We start from the raw sequence: 22,015 nt of genomic DNA, 5'->3' as shown, positions 1-22,015 counted from the left end.
TCCTAGTAAGGCATGCAAAATTCTAGCTTATGATCCAGAATAAAGTTTTGACTGCAAGCAAAAAGTTGCTGCCTTTTATGCTGTCCAGTTTCTAGTGAGCTCACAGTATATTGTCCTGCAACAGTCCAGTGGGCTAGCCTGCTGGGGTGAACACAGTGCCCCAAGCCCATTCTCAGAATACAATAAAGCTGCAGCAATTATGCAGGAAAGAATCCAACCATGTTAGATGGTGACATCTGGGCCATGCCCTTTGACACGCTTAGAATCTGCCTTGACTAAAGCCTGCTTTTGAAGCAATTGAGAGACTGAGATCTGGGGGACTGTAAAGGGAGTAGTGACACAACAAAGCCAAAAGTAAGCTGTATGATGTTACAGAAACCTTCTAAAAGGTTAGTTTTTCTACTCATAACAACTAGACTACAGATATTGCTGCATTTAATGTGAAATCAGTGCAAGTACATCTAGGTACTGATTGACTTTCAGTGCAAGTAAATAACCCCCATCCCACTCGTAAAAAGCTATTAAAACATTTCCCCCATTTTGCAGCACAGAAAACAGTGCACACACACTAGGATAAATTTATACCCATAGCAGGCCATACTCCATTCAGATCCAGGTGATTTAAAACTAAGTGTACCCATTCACTCTACATTTACTGCTGCCTTTAATTCAATATAAAATGATCAGTTTGACACATACTGTATTTACATTTGCCATACAAAGGAGAGATAGAGATGTGCAGTGTGTGCCTGATACAAATCCTCTGATGCAGCAAGTGTCAGATTTGGCAGCGGGAGCCAGGGGTGGTGGTAGTTTATGCTCCTAACCAAACTCTGATTGAATAATTCCTCCCCCTCTACATCAAACCATTTATTGTGGATCAACAAACTCAAATTTGCAATTGGAGTGTAAACCAGGTTTTAGAGATTTAATTGCTACTCCCATTGTAAATCCTTCCACTTCTTCATGGTCACCTGATGTTTATGATTTATTTGAGTAATCCTGCCTATCTTAAGCCTTTGTTCTACCCCCTTTGAAGACCTTTAGGTCAAACACTCCCTCACTCCCCCAACCCACCCCCATCTCCCAAAATAAATGGTTCCTTTTCTACTGGGCAAAGTTATTTGGAGGTGAAAAATCTTAATCAAGATAGCAACACCAAAAAAGGAAAAAAAATCATTAAGGGTGGTCTAGAAATGACAGAATAATTTGCATTATAAGTAACTCACCCAGTACAGAGTAATTGAGGTCCAGCTGATATTTCAATATGTAACATAAACCATTGTAAATAGCAGTGTTAAGACACTGGGAAAAGGGAGATATCCGCTTTGTCCAAACTGTGCCCTCAGGCCCAGAAATACATTTTCTTCTAGAATCAACACGGCTCTATTAGTTTTTCATGGGTTAACTACCATTGTGACCTTGTAACAGAATGAAAACTTACATTTATCAAACTGGTTAAATTAAGACAACAACCGTGTGCCTGATACAAAGGACTGAACTATTGAACACAAATTTTCAAACTTAACTACACAACTTCACTAGCTGCATTAACTTTCTTCTTAACAATACTTTTACCTCTCTACAGCTGTGACCTATTCATTCAGTAGTACAGCACTGTACAATTTAGCACCACTTAGGGATTTGTATTTTTACTTTTAAGAATCAACTGTTAAACAAGTTTTGCACCATCAACTTTTCACTCATTGTAGTAGTTTATATAAAATCATCCCACTGAGAAGGGATTATTAAAGTTACATCACAAGTGAACAAATCTCAAAAATTAATTCTCAAGAAGTTTGTTTTTAGTGTGTGCTTTGAATGTTTCCCTTCAGCTAATTTTATTATATCGGCTTTTAATGTTTCCTTTTAATTACAGTTAATTTAGACTTAAATATCTGTCATTAATGTCCCCTCCATGGTACTCGAGTAACTGCAACGAGTGAAATAGTCTTTTTAGTTCTGGTGTTGCAGTTGGGAGTTTGGCCTAATTCCGGCTGTAGAAGGATTCGATTCAGATGAGCCAGGGGCCACTACCGGAATTGGTGACTGTGCATCATTTCCCCTGATACACTGGTGGCGGGGTGTCTCCACTCTCTAGTGGTCATAGAGGTGACTAGTCTGCATCTGTTTTTCTGGCAGCCTACGGGATGGAAAGTGTCATCCATATTTCCAAAGGCCGATGGGGGCTCAGATGCCAGTCTGCGATCGCCAGTGTTTGGATTCAGCTTTGCAAGTATTTGGATTAAGGGGGAGGGGTGTATTGGGGGGAAAAAACATTTTCCCCTCTCTCATTTGATTGTTTTTGATGCATAAAATTAATTTCAAAAAAAGATCGGCGTGCATTTTTATATATTTCTGAATTTTGGGTAACTGGTAATTTATGGATTTCAAAATGAACAAGCTATAAAAACTTTTCAAAGAGTAACAAACCAGCTGATGAGGTTACTCAAATCCTTCAATTGTTTAATATCCATATAATTCAAAAACCACAGCTACTTTTTTTTTTACACATTTAAAACATTCTTCTACTGTATAAACACATAGGTGTATAGAATTCACACAAATCACAGGGTGAAAGGTTACCCTTTGAGAAAACTGTGGCATTGTGGGATTGCCATTGGTCTGTGGATCAAAAATTTCCCAATCTTAAAGCCTTTGAGCAGAGGGCAATTGTGGGCACTTTTCTGTCTTTTTAATACAATGGAAAGGAAATGGAGCATTTACTATCAAAATAATCTAACCACAATTCTCCCTGGTACATTACACTGAAATGGTTGTTTAAGTAAGAGTTATAGAGCTGAAAAAGTGTTTTTTTAAAAAAAACAGCATTCATATAATTGGTCCAGAAAGACTTTTGAAATCTGAATTAGGGCAAGTCAATCTAACACGGCAAAGCTGCTTTACTGTAAGATAATGGTCAGTTTTATTTAGCACTCAAGAGTATAGTTTCAGAAGGTAAAATGAAGACCAGAAAAAAAGTGAGTAGTGTTTCCAAACTCTCCTATATGGGTTGGCTGCTTCCTAAAGTTGTGATTTAAAAATAGATCTTGGAATTATCAATAGGAAGTCTTATGGCAACATCTTCCTCAGAAGTTGGGGACTTGGGGCAAGAGGTCTCAACAAGCATGTGCAAGATTTCTACAGCAAGCACTAATAATTACAGAATGTGAAGCCTTCAAACAGCAAACAAGGAATTTCATATCTCACCACTAAAAATAAACAAAGTCATTCCAAAAACTAATATCCGTGTTCATACCACAGTCCAAAGCAGGCACCTCTAATGATTCAGGGTTGATTTGATGATGGGAACTACAGTTGAGAGAACTGCCCTTGGTGTGGAATCCTGGGTATGTTGATTGCTGCTTAAACTCAAATGGACCACTGTATTTGAGGAGCTAAGCGTAATAATAGGTGAATACGTTGCATGTTTGGGTTTTAAAAAAAGTATTGGTTATACACATTAATTAGAAAAGAAAGACTTTGTGCTTTTTACGTCCTCAGGATGACCCAAAGCACTTCACAGCCAAAAAAGTACCTCTGGAGTGCAGTCACCAGTGTTATGCAGGCAAACACAGCAGCCAATTTGTGAACAGTAAGGTCCAATGAGCAACAAATAAGATAAATGACTAGTTAGTTTGTTCTTGGCGGCACTGGTTATGGGATAAACGTTGACTAGGATACCGGGAGAACTCCCTGCTCTTCCTCGAATAGTGCCATGGAAATTTTTACATTCATCTGGAGAGGAAGGCTTGGTTTAACATCTCTTCCAAAAGAAGCATACAGTCGTTTGAAAAAAATATCAACGTTGTGCACAATACGTATCCTTATAAGTTAAAAGTCAAACTCCCGTGGTTTTGCAAGAGAATTGACTGCCAAATATCGACTTCAGTGAAAGGGTGTCAGAGGCTGATAATTGGACCTAAGTCCCTATTTTAAAGTCATACATTCTGTCCTTATTTTTATATAACACTTTCACAAAGCTTAGGAAGTTTTGGAAAGCAGAAAAGTAAAGTTGGTTGCAGCATAGGAGTTTCTCTGCAGTACAGGGTGAGGAGCTGGGAGATGCAAAACTGAGGCACCTGAGTGTCACCGCTGGCAGGAGGATGTAATTATGGCGTAAGAAGTTTCCAAAGGCAGTTTCCATTATAAATGTGGACATAGGAATTTATAATGGAAAAAAATAACAGGAAGGGGACGTAGATGCACAATTTTAATTATATAGCTAGCTATAAATGCACAGAGCAAATCATGAACAATGGTGCAACACAGTATCTTAGTTAAAATGTAATACACTTGAATTGACCAGCATCCATAATCTACAAGAGATTTAATTAAGGATTTTTTATTTTAAAAAGTCTCAATCCTTTATTGGCCCAATCTTTAACCCTCCTCAAAATAGTAATAAATTCTATTTCTTGGTGGTCAGTGAAAACTGCTCATTTCCCCATGCCAAAAGTCAAAACTACGCAAACTGAAGATTAAAATGAAGTAACTCTCTGGCCCGGTTTTACCTAATCTGTCAAATATCTGCTTTTTTGGGGGGAGAAATAACATTGGGCCAGATACCAAGCTCAACTCAGTCCAAGATATTTGACACTTAAGGTTTACTATAATAACATTGTTGTTAAAATTCAAAATGGCCCCCCTCCCCCCACCACTGACTTTAAATCAAGATCTGGCAGCAATATGTTAAAGTCTCGTTCAGGGAAAATATGAACCAAAAAAGACAATTTTTATATCTATACAAAGTGATGTCACTTTGATAACGGGGCATGTGAATGGTTCAGAGTGTACTGATAAGGGTAGGAGACTGATAATAGTTGATTTAATTTTTTAATAAGTTATTGAGGAGAATGTTAACACCTATAGACAGTTAACACAGTTGCATAAATGCCCGTCCCTCAATAGAGGGGGGCTGTTTAAATATTGAGCAGAGGGCTGGGACAATATCTCCCCTTAGTGCGGATAAAGCTTTTCACCCTTGAAAAAGATGTCAAAGTTGAAAAAAATGCTAAAGTTAGCTTGTACTAGCGGAAAGTAAATGGCAGTATTAAATGTTACATGTTTTGATTTATAATGGACAAAATCATTAGAACTGGTTGACAGCTCAAATACCAACTGTACAAAATTAACCTACATATGTTTAATAAACTTACTCATTGATTCATGCAATCTTGTCATATTTTAAGAGGCACTATTAATTACCCATTTAAAAATAGTATATGATTTTACAAGACTATTGTGCAATTTTTGAAGTGTTAATTAGATGGTTTTAAAGTACCTTCTATGCAATACATGTTTTGCATTTAATGTTAAAACAAATTAATTGCAGTGAAATTTTGCATTTAAAAATTATACATCAGCAAACATTCTGATCAGACTTTGTGAAGACACTAAAATTTGGCTTTTCAGCTCAACGATTGCTATTTCTAACCAGCCTTCATATCCCTTTCATGTGAGAAGTTGAAGCATCTTTTCAAAGCTATGCTATTTTGACATAGTTACACCGTAAAGGACCTGACACATCTGAGGGCTTCTCATTCTTCTGAGAATAATCAATGAAGAGACACATCTTGCCTTACAATTTGATTAAATGAAGAGAAATTAGTCAGTTCAAGCTTCACATTTAGATGACCTCTTGTGTAATGGTTGAAATCAAATGAATTGATTTTAAAGTTGCTCACAATCTCTTTAAAACAGTTTTATGCAATCTTTTTGTAAAACTAAAAGTTGGTAATTTGAGAAATTCTACAATAGGTAGACTTCCACTTCGAGATGTAGAAAATCAACAGACTCCAGATAAGGATAGAAAATGAAACATTCTGACTGTCTAATAAAACCAAAAGATGTCCAAAGCAAAAATCCTTTGTTCTTTCAATATTTTGTTTTTATATATAATAAAATATATTATTTATATATATATTACATATAAGCAGAATCAGGGCTGTTGGGTCCTTAAGATGGGAGTCTTCATTAGAGGTATTTATTTTACTACCTTGGCAGAAAACATTTTTCTCTTCTGATTATCTAGCGTGCATGTGGTATAAACAGTGCTCAACTAGAATTAAAAAGGGATTTGCACGGATGTGCTTTAAAGCTGATAAGAGGATTGGTTTCTTGTCCAGAACTACTGCTGCAGTTTTCCAGTTATGTCCACATCTATTCACTGTATAGATTTTCATTAATAAAGTAACATGTAAAATTAATACGGCAGCAGGCCATTACTAAAGGTTTAATGATAGCCAAGGCACTTACTGATGGGCATTATCAAACATTAGCCAACCAGCATTTAGGTCACTCCAAAGAAAAGTGTATTACATTAATGATTTACAAAAGATAAATATGGCAAGCTATTAACCGTGTTTACAAGTCATTCTAATATTTACTTATATCATTACTTGCTCATCCACCGGTCTTATCTTTCATTTATTCAAACAGAATCTTACAGTCTTGCTGATAATTTAATCAGATAAAATTAGGTCTTTTTTTGATCTCACTGCGCTGTGATAAAGCCTAATGCCATAAATTAAATGTAATATTTTGAAGATGTCCCTTCATCAACTAATTGTAACCTTTGGATTTCTAACAAACATATGGCCTCGTTTCTGAAGCAAAGCACAGCAGCTGCTTTGATGCTGCACTTATTTTCTGCAAAAAGAACCCTACAGTCTACAATGATACCAGATCTTGCAAAACCTGTATGAAGATTTGCTACAGCTTGGCCACATTTTCTCTTGGAACAGATACTACATTTTGAATATACAGCTACTCTTTCAGATGGAAGAAGGAAAGAAAGAACTTGGATATATGGAGTGCCTTTCATGAACTCAGGACATCCCAAAGCACTTTACAGTCAACAAAGTAATTTTGAAGTGTAGTCACTGTTGTAATGTGGGAAACATGGCAGATAATTTGTGCACATCAAGATCCCACAAACACCAATGAGGTAATGACCAGATATTCATTTTTTTTTAAAGTAATGTTGGTTGAGGGATAAATATTGGCCAGGACAACGGGGTAACTCCTCTGCTCTTCTTCAAATTGTGCTATGGAATCTTTTACACCGACCTGAGTGGGCAGACTCGGTTTAACGTATCATCCGAAAGATGGCACCTCCAACAGTGCAGCACTCTCGCAGTACTGCATTGAAGTGTCAGCCTAGATTATGTGTTCAAGTCTCTGGAGTGGGACTTGAACCAACAACCTTCTGACTCACAGGAAGATTGCTACCACTGAGTCAAGGCTGACACCTTGGTCATGCTAGGTCCTTCAAAACACAACATAGTTTTTAACATATAGTTCCAGTTCTCTTTGAATGCTAAAAACTTGAAGTATTTTACATTTAAATCAAAAGATATAACCAACAGAACAATCTGTCATTAATAATTTAGAGACCCAATAATTAATAAAATCTAAAATCTACTATCTACATTATTTACACAAGTATGACCAATTTTTTTTTAAATTGTCAAACCAGCACCTGTTCCCTCAATTTCCTTCAACTGTTTGTGGATATCTAATGTGTGTTGTATGTGGGTATATAAGTAATTTGAATAGTATATCACAATTCAGTAGGTAAAAGATTTTTTTGATTGATAATTTTCATTCTTTTAAAACCATTAGTCAGGAGACAAATTCAGATAATTTGAATTAAATTTCAATGCCCATTTCAAAAGCTGGCTTACATTTTACTCCGGTTATTCGATTGTGTATGTAGTGGTTACAATTATGCAGGATTTTGGGTATTTAAGTTTAAATCTAATTCATGTTAAAGAAAAATAAATAAAACAAAGGAATATAGGTACGTTGAGAATATTACTTTATTGATTATAATCAGGAGGTCAATAATGGCCATGATGAATCATGACAAACTGTCTTAATAAAGAATTCCAATTAGCAATAATAGTGGTCTTACTCAATAATGCTTTCTCAAACCTATAGAAGAACCTTTACCTACTTTTCAATAGACCATTTCCTACCTTTTGTAGTATGTTCAAGCTGAAAAATCATTAGCAGCTGAAACTAGAACAAACCAAACAGTGTCATCTAGTGTCAATAATAGTTTACAGACAGTGCCCAACTCTCCTGAAGATAAAGTAAATAGGAAAATCTCAGCACAATGGCCTCAGTGATTCAGCTACTTTATTCATACTTGACCTTCGTAACCAATAGCATAGTAAAATTAACTAAAGCTTTGGACAGACATCTCGGATAAGATTAAATTGAAATAAATCATTGAGAGAGTTATCAGTAATAGGTAAAATGACAGTATTACGTCCAAATTTAAAAAGCTACAAACATTCCAACCGTGATATCATTAAGCTCACAGTAGAGAATACATCATGTTTGCCATTATCTGTTCCTCTTTAGCCTTAACCTTCTAACTCATGGTCCTAAGATAACCCACCGCATTTAAGACTTGTCATTCCATTATAAATTTAGTGTTCCCCCCGAGATAAGATTCCTCAATGGCTTTCTCTTCAGCTTGAACATAGCACTCTTTGTCTATAAACAGAATAGTACATGTCTATTCAACAATTTAAAAAAACAAAAGCTCTTCACTTGGTAAACAGGGCCATTTGGACTTTGAAGCCCATTGCTAGAATAGTACATGCCTACCAAAAACAAATTTCTTAATGACTGACAATTGACTTTTCTGTGCATTGCTATTTTGTCACACGAAATCATAAACATACATATCATGCAACAGTTTATAAACAGATTTCTCATTTCTACATGGTCTCCTTCAGTTAGAAGGTTAGGCAGTTTTGGCCCACCAATGTTATTCTATGGTCAGGACAGTTTTTTCTAACCTTGAGGTGGGAATTTTACTTGCACAAAATGCTCTGGTGAAATGAAGTGCCTGGCACCTTTGGGACTACCAGGACCATATGGCTGGAAATCCAACAAATGCTACTCAGCTACCAACAGTTCACACACTTTGTTGTGCAGGTGAATTAGCTCAAAAGTGGTCAGTTTTTATGTTAAATATTTATAGACTCCAACACATGTTTGTCAATATATCTTCTCACCTTCAGTTTGTGTGATTTTAGGTATTTACCTTTTGAGTATGTTACCAGCCTCAAGTATATAATTTTCTTAATCCTCCAAAATACAATATGCAACCATGTTCTTGGAAAGTGCCAGAGCTTGAGCTCTGAGAAATATGGGGCTGTGGTACAGCACAGATCTCAAAAACAGAGACAGATGGCAACAGAAAGTACAAGATAATGAAGTATTGGATTTTGTTTGTGAGGTGGGAGAACATTTAAGACTTCTGAACTCCAAATGTTATGTTAAAGTAAAACACATGCAGTCGATCATGACAATGTATGCTAAGAAATATATAATTAATCACAACTAGTGATTCCTCTAGTCATCATGTGTATTAAAATTTAAGATATCTAACATTTTGACCTGTATGAAAAGTAAGCTTTACCTCAGAATATTAATATCGTGTCACAAATCAAGATATTACACATATATGATTGCAGATGGGACACTTGAATAGAATATATATGGCATTAACCAATACTGCTTATGCAATGAAACTTAGTTCAGTTCAATAAAAGAAAGATTACATTTTTATTTAAGAAGCTAATTTATTTGTTGAATCACTTCAATGGGATAGCAAGACATGTTTTTACAAAATTTAAAAGTGACAAACAGCTAGATTTTAATAAAATTAATTTACATTTGTGCTCTATTAAATCTTTATTTTTTGTTGAGACTATTCAAAAATCCAGTATACCCCTTGAAGCTAACACACTCCTCAAAACAGAGCTACTTTTCAAATTGAGCTTTCAGAAGGTCACCAGAAAGCGTTGTGTCTCATTGTAAAATGGCACGCTTCCATACAGGTGTTCTTAACTTTATTACATTTTCACACCTTGTTAACTCGCAGCAACTATTTAAACACAAACAGCTAGTAAAAGACTCCATTTCCTACCAATTTACCTCCCCTTTTCATAGTACTTAGCCCAATTTGTGTTGTCTTTCAGGCCCACCCTGGCCTGTATAATTTTATTGCACCCTGGGAGACCATCATTAAAGCAGGCCTCCAGTGCATAGGCCGAAATTACCAAAAAAAAACATGAGCTCCACCCCAGCTCGTACTTAGCTCCTGTTATCATATCCCACTGAAAATAAATCAAAAACTAAACATATCACTCTACATCAACAAACAAAACCTGAATCCACATCTAGTGTCCTGTTACGAATAGCTAATTACTAAAGCATAACTCTCAATGCCGTGCTGTGCTTTTCTAAAAAATTTCTCTTTGTACCCCTTCCTCTGCTCCCCCAAATGCAGTGGTTCACACTGGGGTATAGTTTCACGAGTGCTGGGAGCCCTTAGGTATCATGTCCAAGTGACCATTTTTCATGCATATGTCTAGCAAGTGGGTTTTGGTTTGCTATTCAACCATGGGGCATCAAAGCTGAACCCAATCCTATCTTCAACTGACGTCTACACATACATTCACCTTCCAGCAGGGGTCACTAGATAGCAATCAGAAGTGGAAATCCTGGATGATTTTTCCTCTTCCTAATGTAGGGACCCCAAGGCCAATTCTAGCACATAACAACCCTCACAACTACACAACCATTGACAGCCCAACTGAGATCAGCCAAGCAGAGATCAGGGATAGAAATCTGGGACTTTCTTGATCTGTGCATTTACACGCTGAGCCCCTGCGGTGCACTTTCCACGTTGTTAGTTTAAGACAGGGCGTGTAACCTGTGATCCTAGGGTACGGAGCCCTGGCAATCCAGTGCTAGAAGCCCAGGCACCTCATTCCTGTTTGTACTATATTCTGCATTCGCTGGCTTGGAAAGGCTATTTTTAGCACTGTTGTCCAATTGGTGGATTAATCCCATATCAGAACATACCAGAAATATGCAAATTAATAGGATCACAGGTTAAACTTTATACATTCCCCCTCAGGTCCATGGTACATACCTGTGTAGGCCACAGAGATAAAGATTGGTCACCTCTGGTCTAAATGGTTTACTGCAAAGAGTTTCTCAGTTTAAAACTAATTCGTTTTTAGTGCTAAAAAATTTCAGTCACATCAGATGAAGGAACACAATAGGATTCTGAGATTTGCAGTTCGGAAGAATGTAATGAAGCTGCCATAAATCCAAGCACATTAACAGTGTATTTCTCTCTCTGTCTCTCTCTTTGGAAAATAGTAGGGGGCATAACAAATTCATGTGTAATGATTATTAGTTTTTTGTCCAAAAAAAAAATCACAACAGATTTTTGGTGCCCATAAACAGGCAAGTTAGTAAATAAATTACTGCTTCCTTAAGAACTGACAACTGAAAATCAGTATTAACACAACAGGGACTTTTGTCTCATGATTATATCTTAAAATACAATGTACAGAGTGAAACAACATGTAAATGCAAAAGGAACAGAACTACTGCACTCAAACCCACTGCAAGAAACCTAATTATAGATTTAAACCTAAATCTATAATTAGGTTTGAACACACTGTATTCACACTGCCACAGATCTCAATCGGTTTGCTGCTTTCCTTTTTTCCTTCTATTGAGTCCATTTCCCAGATCACCCGTTTCCACCTCCAAAATATCACTTGCATCCTTTTCTACCTTGCTACCCACCAGCAAAACTCTCATGCATGCCTTTGTCACCTCCACTCTTGGTTTCTCCATTGCTCTCGTGACTGGTCTTCTAAGCTGTATCCTACAGAAACTTCCAACTCATCCAGAACTCTGCTGTCCATACCTTATTCCATATTAAGGCCCATATATCTACCATCCCATCCTCGCCAGCTTGCACTGGCTCCCCATTCCTCCATGCATTGATTCCAATATCCTCATTCTCATTTACAAATTGCTCAGTTACCTCTGCTATCTTCTCTCGCCCAAATTCCCAGCTCATAACCTCTGCTCTTCTGATTTTGGACTGTTGTGGATCCACCCCTCCACTCCACCTGAGTCTTCAGCCATCGCAATCCTGCAATCTGGAATTATTTTCCTAAACCCCTCCAACTAGCTACATCTATGTCCACCTTCAACAACCTCTTCAAATCCTACCTTTCTGGCCTCAGCTTTGGTCACGTCTGATAACTTTTCTTCCAATTGCTACTCAAGGTCTGATTCCTTCTCCCACCACTGACCCATGAAGTACTGTGGGCCATTTTACTATGTTACAGATGCTACACATGGTGTTGGATGGTGTTACTGGCAGCAGCATTAACTCTCTGCTGAGACAGTATTCCACGGATGTCGTCCATTATATCACCCTGATATCCATTATTTCTGTGAGCTCTGACAGTGAGTGTCAACAGGATTTTCAACTTCAAGGGGAATCACAACTGAGCCCATTCTGTCCTCAGCCATCATCCACACACACGAAGCAGAGGTCTCTGGATAGCACTTGAGAATGGGAATCCCAACAGACTGTTCCCTTCCTAACTTCGGGCATTGAGGCCAACTGCATGGTGGGAACAGCTAGTTCAGCACAAACTGATATTTTTCTGATTTATAAGGCTACTCTTTCGACAAACTTGTGGAGCTTTTGGGAGAGCCTAATTTCATTTTTTTTTACATTTCACAGGCATGTCAATTTGGAACCAAAACTGATGCAATTATGTATTTTAGCAGAATGAAAAAAAAAATCTCAGGAACTACCAGAAAGAGCAACCGTCAAAAGTCACTTCACGATAACTGATAATTTTTGTAAAGCTTTGTAATGATCAGAATTGACAACAATCTATTTTCAAGAACATTTACATTAAACCTTAATACATCCCTTTGAATTTGGGCTTATTTTGAGATTCAGTTTACCATTATGAAGCAAGTTTACCACTCTTAAAGCAAGCACACACACACACACTTATACAAGTATGTGTGCTTAAAGAGTAGAGTTTAGTACAGAGCACTGATTATTTATATATCAATACGCATTACTGAACTGAATTAGTCCTCTCCAGCTCAGGGCGGGTAATCTAAAGTTTTAACAATCTAGAGGCAACTTTGATCCACAAATCAAAGTGTCTAAACATTTAGGAATCAATAATAGTGTTCCACTTTCCCAGTGTGCAATACAGCGCTGATGAAATGTTAAAGATAAACCGTAATACAGGATTTTAAAAACTAAAAATGTACTTATTTTTCACGTTGTACAGTTTTCATCCTGTAGTACCTTTTCTTGTCAGCAGGTGTCAGCATGGGAGTTCTTCGACACAATTTAAAAATGAGTATTTAAAGCTGGTTTGTTTTATTGGAAAAGCTAATTTCAAATTAGTTCAAAAACAGTCCAATGAAAACATTTTTTGCTTTTATTTTCCCTTTCCAGCTATTTTCAGATCTGATTTATACCAGTTAATTAATTTTAAATTGTTCCACTTGTTTCTGTGGTCCCATTGAATAGGAATATAACAATTTCGTGTATTTTGATTTGGTTGTAATCCAGTCTGGTGATCATTCCCTAGGTCTATAACATATCAGTGATATGCCCTTATTGCTAGACCAGCTTGCAATTAAACTCACAAATATAACACTCAATATTCTTATTATTACTTCAAGTCTTGACTGATTAAACTTTATTCATAAAGTGGGCCAGGGCTGCAAAAAGGTTACATTTATTAATCAGCATAGTCTGCCAGAGCAGAGACTAAACTTTATCTCAGTTCACAGGGAAGAGATAAAATCCTGGGGTTCCAGAGGTCAAAAGGCAATGGCTGGGACAAGTGCCTTAAGCAAACTATACCCATCTAACCTCCAATTGGAATTTCATGAGGAGACTGAGGTAAAAATCTGATTTGGCACATAATAAACCAGCCTACATATTGAAAACAGAACAGTGGTACTACAATAAAACCTCAACATCATTTATCCTGAGTAAGCCAACCACCCAATTAATTGGCTTTATAGGAATAAAACACCAAAATAAAGTAAAATAACAATACATAATAAAGAAACAATAAACACACTGGTGCCGAGGTTCTACAACATGTTTTCCAATTCCGGCGACTAGTCTGAGTGACAAAAGCAGAATATAATGAATATTAACTTTCTTATAACTTTGAGCTGTGTCTTTGTGAGATAGAGAGCTGTGGAAGCAAAATGATAGATTCCTTTATATTCAGTTATTAGCTTCACATCTTTGTCCAATTTTTATGTTTCTATATTAATGTATTACTTTGACGGAAAAGCTTATATAATTCATTTTTTGTACTGCAAATGTTGAGTCATTATTACATTTAATAACTATATTCTCCAAACGTGTTTTACAAAGCACGAGGACGGAGGCTGGTCCATTAAAATGCAACTTTTAATGTTCCATTTATGTTAGGCAATTTCCAATGTTATCGTATAAAGGAATACTGTTTGAGCTTAGATAAACATCTATCGGAAAGTGTTTTTTAAAATCCATTAATTAGGGGAAGAATTGGACCAAGAGGAAAGGGGGCAAGGTAGGGGAAGTGTGATGTGTGAAATGAGTGTCTAGGCAAAGTTACAGTTATTTTGGTTTGTAATGTTATGATCAATCTAATTTGTCTTTTAGCAGAGCCAGAGTAGCTACTTCTGGGTGGATAAATAACATACAAGGCACTGGAATCGGAACAGAATCCAATCAATGGTCAGGTTTTGTTCTACTCTCTTCGTTCATTGTCCTGGACAGTTTTTCGCCTGGTTAAATGGTCAGCTGCCAGCCACCTGCCATGGCTGGAATGGCCACAGATGGTCAGTTGTCCAGTTAGTAGTTAAGAATGTGCTGTTGTTCCCACATCACACGAGGATTGAGGCCCTTGACAGGGATATGTGAATCTAAGCTCATCACCAAGCAACAGTCAAGGGCCACAGCCAAACAGTGACTGAGGTCAGACTTAATAATTCCGGAATGACTTACACTTATAGATCATTCAGACCAAGGATTTCAAATGTAATAACATTTAGGTATTATTGTTCCTTTTCTTTGCTGAAGGATCACATTTGTAAGTCCTGACTATATGTGCATAAGTCATAAAAATAGCAGTTGCAATAATATGCTAAATCCATTCAAAACTCTTACATTTGAATACACTGAAAAAAATCCCAATATGTTAACAAAATTGCAATGTCTTTGTAAAGCTTATAAATAGACAAACATTTGAATTCAACACAACCTGAATTGTATCCTAACATCCATTACTAAGTGTGTATTAAAGTAAATCTAGAAGTGCTCTCGTGTATATCTCTATTACACCCAAATCTGGGGATACGGATTTTGCACTTGTTCCATTTCCGCTTCCAAATCCATGAAAAAGGATTTTGGGCATTTGGGCCATTTATATTGGCCTGTGAAAAGTTTTACTGCATATGCACAGACACTTATTTGCATCTATACTGCAAAATGGCTCTGCACAAGTTGGGCACAAACCTTAGTTCTGATTTAGCACAAATTGATAAAAGCTTAGAATAGTTACTTGGCACTGAAGGACCCAGATTTCAGATCATTTCAGGTGGTCTGGAGGCAAAAATGCAGAACAACTGTGCTAAAGGATTGTGTTGACAGAGAAGGTTGTGTAAATAATTCACACACAAAAAAATCTCTTCAGGAAGGGCTGACATGTAAATGATACTATACAATACAAAAACCTCTAAGTCTCACCATTTTTGTAGTGCTAAATTTTAAAAATTCTCAATTGTAATTTCTGCAGCAACACCAAGTGTTTAAAAAGGAGACATAAAAGAGCATTAACATGAAGGTAGAAATGTTCAACGGTGGTATTTTCAAATGAAGGGAGAGCACTTGTGGAGTTACTGAAGCGACAAGTTCTTGTCCTAGACAGAAGAATGAACAGATCATGTCCTGGCTCAAATCCTCCCACGTTTAGTGGAGCCAAGGAAGGAAAGGAATTAAAAGTACCGTTTAAACTCATTAGCAAATCCAATTCCACTTAATTCTCAAAAGCATACAAAAGTTTGAACTTTTCCCCATTACAACTGTACAGTAGCTGCCGCCATCATACTACGCGAGTAAATGCTTTAAAGCTTATACCTTCAGGAACACAGATGTGATTTTCATGTTGAGTCTCAGCTCCTTAGAAGTCTAGGAGCTAGCTAGCCATTTCAGTAAAGAATTCTTTTTATTTCTGACCACAGGCTGAAAATAATTTTAAGTTTTCCATTTACAAATATTGGATAGATTTCCCTGAACAAACTACCAGGATTTTTTCGCAAACCTTTTAAAGTGCGTCAAGCAACTTGTTTGGTGTTGATAAACTTTACTGTGAAGCTGATCCGGGGAAAAATTAAATTTCACCCTTCCCCCGCCCTTGGGGATTTCTAGCACAACTGAAGCCTCGAAGAAGTACACAATGAAGGAAATGGGGTGTGGAGATGAGAAAAAGGTTGCGAGACCTCCAACAGAAAGTATAAAACACAAGGACAGCAAATATTTCCAAACAGTTATCTCTACAAAAAATGTTTAAACAAATCTATTCTTCACCCCAGGCAAAGAATAAAAAAATTAGAAAAAACTAAATCTGGGGAGTCAAAAGTACTGATGCTTAAACTTCTACAAGTAGATCTGCAAGTTATTAAGACAAAATTAAATGTGTGAACATCACATACCTAGTCCGCTGATGGTATAATGGGAATCTTCCATGCCGAGTCCAATTGGCCCAGTTTCCTGCTGGCTTTCTTCCCTGTAGAAAAGTCTATATCCCTGGATGTGCACACTATTTTCCTCTGCTTGCTTCCACCTTACTGTAATGGTTGTGCAGTTCAATGGCTCTAAACGCAGCTCTGGGGCCAAGGGGACTATGGAAATAGGAAATGGGAATTATTATTCAATTCCTTTCAAATGTTCTTATTAGGATATAAGTTTTCTCGAGTTGCATAAGGAACTTCAAATGTGCAGTGGTTCCTTATCTTTAGTTTCATATATTAAACCACACTCTGGTTATCTCTGTAAACCGTGGGGTAATACTGCAGCCCAAACTATCTCTCCCCCCATAACCAAAAGTCTAGATTTCTTTCCATAGCACAACAAAACCTATGAGAGGTACAATAAAAAAGATGTTGCTTTATGTGGCCTCTACCATGATGAAAATGTGTTCATCACCAGTGGTTGAGTATAATCTGTAGCATTATGTGGGAGGCAGTCTCAAAAGCTGTAAAAACATGAGTGATGTAGATACAAGATAACAAACTTATTTTTTTAAAATACCTGATTAATTTGATCCTCAAAATGTGTCATATCAATTACATCTGTTCTCAGAATGATACATGTAGATCTAAAAGTCATTGACAACACCCTATTTTGTCAATACAGAAAGCTTTACTCCCATACACTCAAACAAGTTTATCTAAGGGTAATGCACAGATTTCACAGGGTTCAAAACTAAAGGGAAGCCCGAAAACAAACTGCTGTCAAATTCAGCAACAGCTTCCATAACATCCACTTTGGAAAATTACAATTCAGTTGCGGTTGAAATTAGGCCGTAAAATCTCAAAGTTAATAAAGCTACTTCTGCAAAGAATTCACGTGGTACCCTTTTTTTTCCAGCTGAGGATTTCTAAGAGCCAAGCTTGGTTGCTTACAGCAACATTCTAAATTGGCAACCTAACTTTCAGGATATTTTTGTGCATGCATGTGCCTTTGTTTTTTTTAAAACAGTGTTTTAGGTCTTAGTTTCTGAGCTGGTCATGATTCACACTGAGAAAATCTCAAAACACAAGAGTTTTTAAAAAGGTGCTACAGAAAAAGAAATCTAGGGATGACAGACAGGAGGCTACACGAAAGGAAGACAAAAAAACACAAGTTTAAGCCGAACTCAGGATGAGCTTTTTCAAGTCTTGCTTTTCTTCTTTTAAGGGAAGGAATGCTGACCGCCCTGCTGCTTACTCCCCTAATCTGATGAAAACAACAGGCCTGGAGCCCCACAGGGATGTGTCCTGCTCCGGCCTGACAGCTCCAAGATTGATGGTTTAAGATAGCAGGCACCAGAATGAAATACTGGTGCTTTGACTGTTTATTTGGATGTATCAGCCAACGTAAACACACCATCTCTTTGTTTGTGCCCAAACTGAATTATTCTTGGATGGATACCATTTACTAAAATCAAAGGTAAACACTAGATATTTTTTCCCCACAGTTGGAGAATCAGTTCCTACTAAACACGGGCTCATCCTTACAATCGGGGCTAGCAGACCATTGCAAGCCTTCATGAGTCATTGATTTGGGGCCCATCCTGACGTTACTGGCACAAGGGCAAAGGTCACTAGGGTAACAGCAGCAACATCTTAACAAGATTATTGCAACAATCTCTTATGAACAACAGGCAGATCACCATATGCCCTACCTCAGGATGGAGGTTTTAATTTTCCTCCTCGATATCATAACACAGCATAATTTTGCATCTCAGTTATAAAAAAGGTGCTGCACCAAATTAAACCTGAATCAACAGCCTCAAATACTTGCTCTTTTATGGGTTTACTTCCAACCTCACACATTTCACAATTCAGTGAGAAGTACACTGCAGACTTACCTTTGCTGAAATCGCAGAATCCACAGTTGTACCATTTGTGTCACTTTTAAATGAAAAACTGTACTAGTGAGTCCATTAGCTGTATTGGTTTCATAGAATTGCCCTTTAGGAGACATGGTTCAGTCATCAATGAACAACATCACATGGCTCGTCTTGTGAAGCTACAATATTTTTATGATCTCACAACCACAATGGAAAAAAAATTACAGGGCGATGGAGAAAGAGCAGGGGAGTGGGACTAATTGGATTGCTCTTTCAAAAGGCCGGCACAGGCATGATGGGCCGAATGGCCTCCTTCTGTGCTGTAACATACTGTGATGCTATGATAACCAGCACCTGTATAGCCAGGAGAAATAATACAATCTATCATATATTAAAAATGTTCAGTGGGTTGCAGCATTCCATTTAGAAATGAATTGAAAATTCCTTCGCCAAGCTCTGTCTATGGAAAAAGCTATTATAAAAGTGTTAACATGTATCAGCAGTGCCAGTTACACCTGTAGATTGTGTTTTCCTTTTCAAGTATATATCCAATTCCCTTTACTGCTATTGAATCTGCTTCCACCATTTTTATTTTGACTTGGAACTGGAAGTTTACCTACAGACAAATACAGACTACTGCTTCTCTATGAGGGAAGAAAATAAACTGGGCTGTGATAACTGGCAACTTTCCACAGGGTGGTATTTGTAAAGCCTTGTGCCCAGATCTCCAACTCTTGCAAAAGGTGTATAGTTTAAGATGGGACACTTTAAAAGTGGAGACGAATCAAAACACAGCAAGGATTTTCCTCTTCTCAAATTTACATGCTCTAAATCCGCCTGAATGTATTTTCCAACTAATTTGAATTTATTTACCCATTTGCATTGGAGAAAACATAAATGCACAGAAAGCACCCAAACTAACAGACATGTATTTAATTTCCAAGAAGCAGCATTCTGCAATAGTATAGTGTCTCACAAGAAATTTTAGCGTATTCGCAAACAAAAGTACAACTAACATGACGATGCCTTCAAAAGAGCTTCCATGGAATATATTCAAATCTAACTTATTGTTTGGACTACATTTATTTGTAATAAACATCAAAACAGATCATTTCTCAGAGGAACCAAAGCTGAATATTGATTCATCTTTTTTTAAATCTAATTTCTGTTTTCTCTCTTCTCTGCTGAAAGCACTGACTTCTGCTGGGGTACATTTCCACAGGAACCTCACCCAAGTGGCCACTCTTCATGGTTTGAGCCTACAGATAGCCATGGTTTGTTACTAGGCTATTTGCCTTGGGGGTATCTCAGCCAAGCCTGATCTTGTCTCCTCTAGACACATGGATCACGTACACCACGTGCATGCACACAATCCAGCAGGTGTCACAGGCTAGAAATCAGGAGCAGGAATCCTGACCTTTTCCCCTCCTAAGCTGAGGAGTACGAATGCCAATTTTAGCTCCCCTGTTGGAACCCTGGTTGAGATCAGTTCACTCAATGCACAACTGGAATGGAACCTACAGACTTCTGTTGCTTATCACTCAATTACACTTTACCTTCACCGACTAAATCAGAGAAGATCTTCATGTACTGATCAAAACTAAATGGATTCTAGAATATCTGTCACAAATTATACTGTTCTCCATGCTGCTAATAAAAAGGAGCCTAGATGTACTTATCTAACAAGAACATGATATACAGTAATAAATGGAAAGTGGATTAGTGTTTTGCAAAGTCTGAGATTGCAAAGAAGAGATGCACAATTGTGCAAGACTAAAATGAACTAAATTCCCCAAATGTAATGCTTAAATTCATAGGTTAAATAATTTGTTTCTTTAGTATGGTCTATGACATCTGATCTACTCAATGACCTGCACACCCATAATGCTGCACAATCATATTTCAACTAGGTATCTAATTTGGTTATCAAGTCCAAAAATCCAGTTCCTGTATTGGATGTAGGCAGCAAAACAACATTCTAATCTTGCATGATTGATTCATATCTGACAGACCCTGTAGCCAATCTCAACAACATGTCATAAATGGTGGCATCAGAGAGCCCTGGCAATGACCAATCTTTTCAGTTCCGATTTTGTAATTCCAATGTTAAAGACCAATATCTATCTCTCTGATTGTGGTTACTTTGACTGTTACAGATTGTTAATAAAATTCCAACCTATGGGATTTGGACATTTTCTACAAAAAAAGACAATAAATTACCTTTTACACTGGTAGCTTTTGGGGTTCTGTGGGATGTCCAGATTGAAGATTCTCCCCACCCAACTCTGGTTGCCGCAGAGATTCGTACAAGGTAAGTGCTATCAGGCTCTACATCTTCAAGCAGATGTTCTGATTTGGTCCCTGGAAGCTCCACAAGATGGACAGCACTCTCTGTGCTTTTACGGTAGTAAACACGGTACGCAATAATACGTCCTCTCCTGAATTTGGCTGGAATGGGGAGCCATGAGATCAGGATGTTGGTTGGGCTACGGCTAGTCAAGCTAATTTCTGGCACTCTCAGAGGGACTGTATAAGGAGGGAAGAAAGGAATAATTTAATGCAAAAGGTATTGAAAATAAATACACATAAAATTGATTTTATTTTTCAGCATCATCAAACTCAATGACAAGAGGGTAAAACTGTTTCTCAGGAAACATTGTAGCTAATACCATAGAAATTAAACTTAAATTCTGCTGAGTACCAGGTTAAAAATTTATTTTAACAAACTAATGTTGTGGTTAACATAGTTTAGCAATGTGTGACTTCTTCAAATTGTTTCATGTGTATATGTATTTACCTTTTATCTAAAAGTCAATCTCTTGAATTCAAGTTATTATTATACACAATGCAATTGATTGAGAGTTTTAAAAGCTTACACTGCAATTATAGACTGAGAGATACACTAAGTAGGGACAACAATATTCACTCACTCTGTAAGCCCTGGACAGCTGGTGTGTGCATTTAACAGCTGTTTTCAGGAAACCTGACAAAAACTGATTTGGAACTAAGAGAATAATTTAAATTTTTTTTTCTAGTAGTTGAAAATAAATAATGAATATTATGTATCAGATTTATCAACTGGAGTGGGGGTGGGGGGGGGGGGGGGGGGGAGAGTGGGTGGGCAGTTAAATGGAAGATGCATGTCAAAAGCCAGTGACTTACAGAAAATAAAGAAAGTAAATACCATCTGCATAACTCTCAAATACTACAGGTATGAGTGACTTATGTTGCATAAATTAAGCTGTAACACATTAAAAAAGTAGGAATTGGTTAAAATGATTAACTGTGTTTAGTAAGTAGGGCACATTTAAGGAACAGGTGGCAAAAAGAAACTAATCCAGATTTTTTTTAAATAAACTCTGCCAGTAGCTCAGTGGAGGAATAAACCATGGGTACAACTTAAACAAATGTTGTACGAGTAGGAACTTTCATGAACCATTTATGAACGTTATATATTTTCTGTATTACACAGAAGCCGATGTCTAAAAACACTGATCTCAGAATAGCTTTTTTAAAAAAAA

General features: G+C 37.1%; 1 protein-coding gene across 1 annotated transcript in view; it reads right to left on the bottom strand.

Moving 5' to 3' along the window:
- Positions 1–22,015, bottom strand: part of LOC137301627 (protogenin-like) — a 109,797-nt gene that overhangs the window by 24,606 nt on the left and 63,176 nt on the right. The window contains exons 11-12 of the mRNA XM_067971172.1: positions 20,715–21,020; positions 16,594–16,782 (exon numbers count right to left, since the gene is read on the bottom strand). Coding sequence (XP_067827273.1) covers positions 16,594–16,782; positions 20,715–21,020 — 495 coding nt within the window. The remainder of the gene's footprint in view (positions 1–16,593; positions 16,783–20,714; positions 21,021–22,015) is intronic.

Source organism: Heptranchias perlo, chromosome 34 (genome assembly GCF_035084215.1).
Source record: "Heptranchias perlo isolate sHepPer1 chromosome 34, sHepPer1.hap1, whole genome shotgun sequence".
In the NCBI taxonomy this organism is placed as follows: domain Eukaryota; kingdom Metazoa; phylum Chordata; class Chondrichthyes; order Hexanchiformes; family Hexanchidae; genus Heptranchias; species Heptranchias perlo.
Note: the sequence above shows the minus strand (reverse complement) of the source record. Positions and strands in the feature narration are given on the sequence as shown.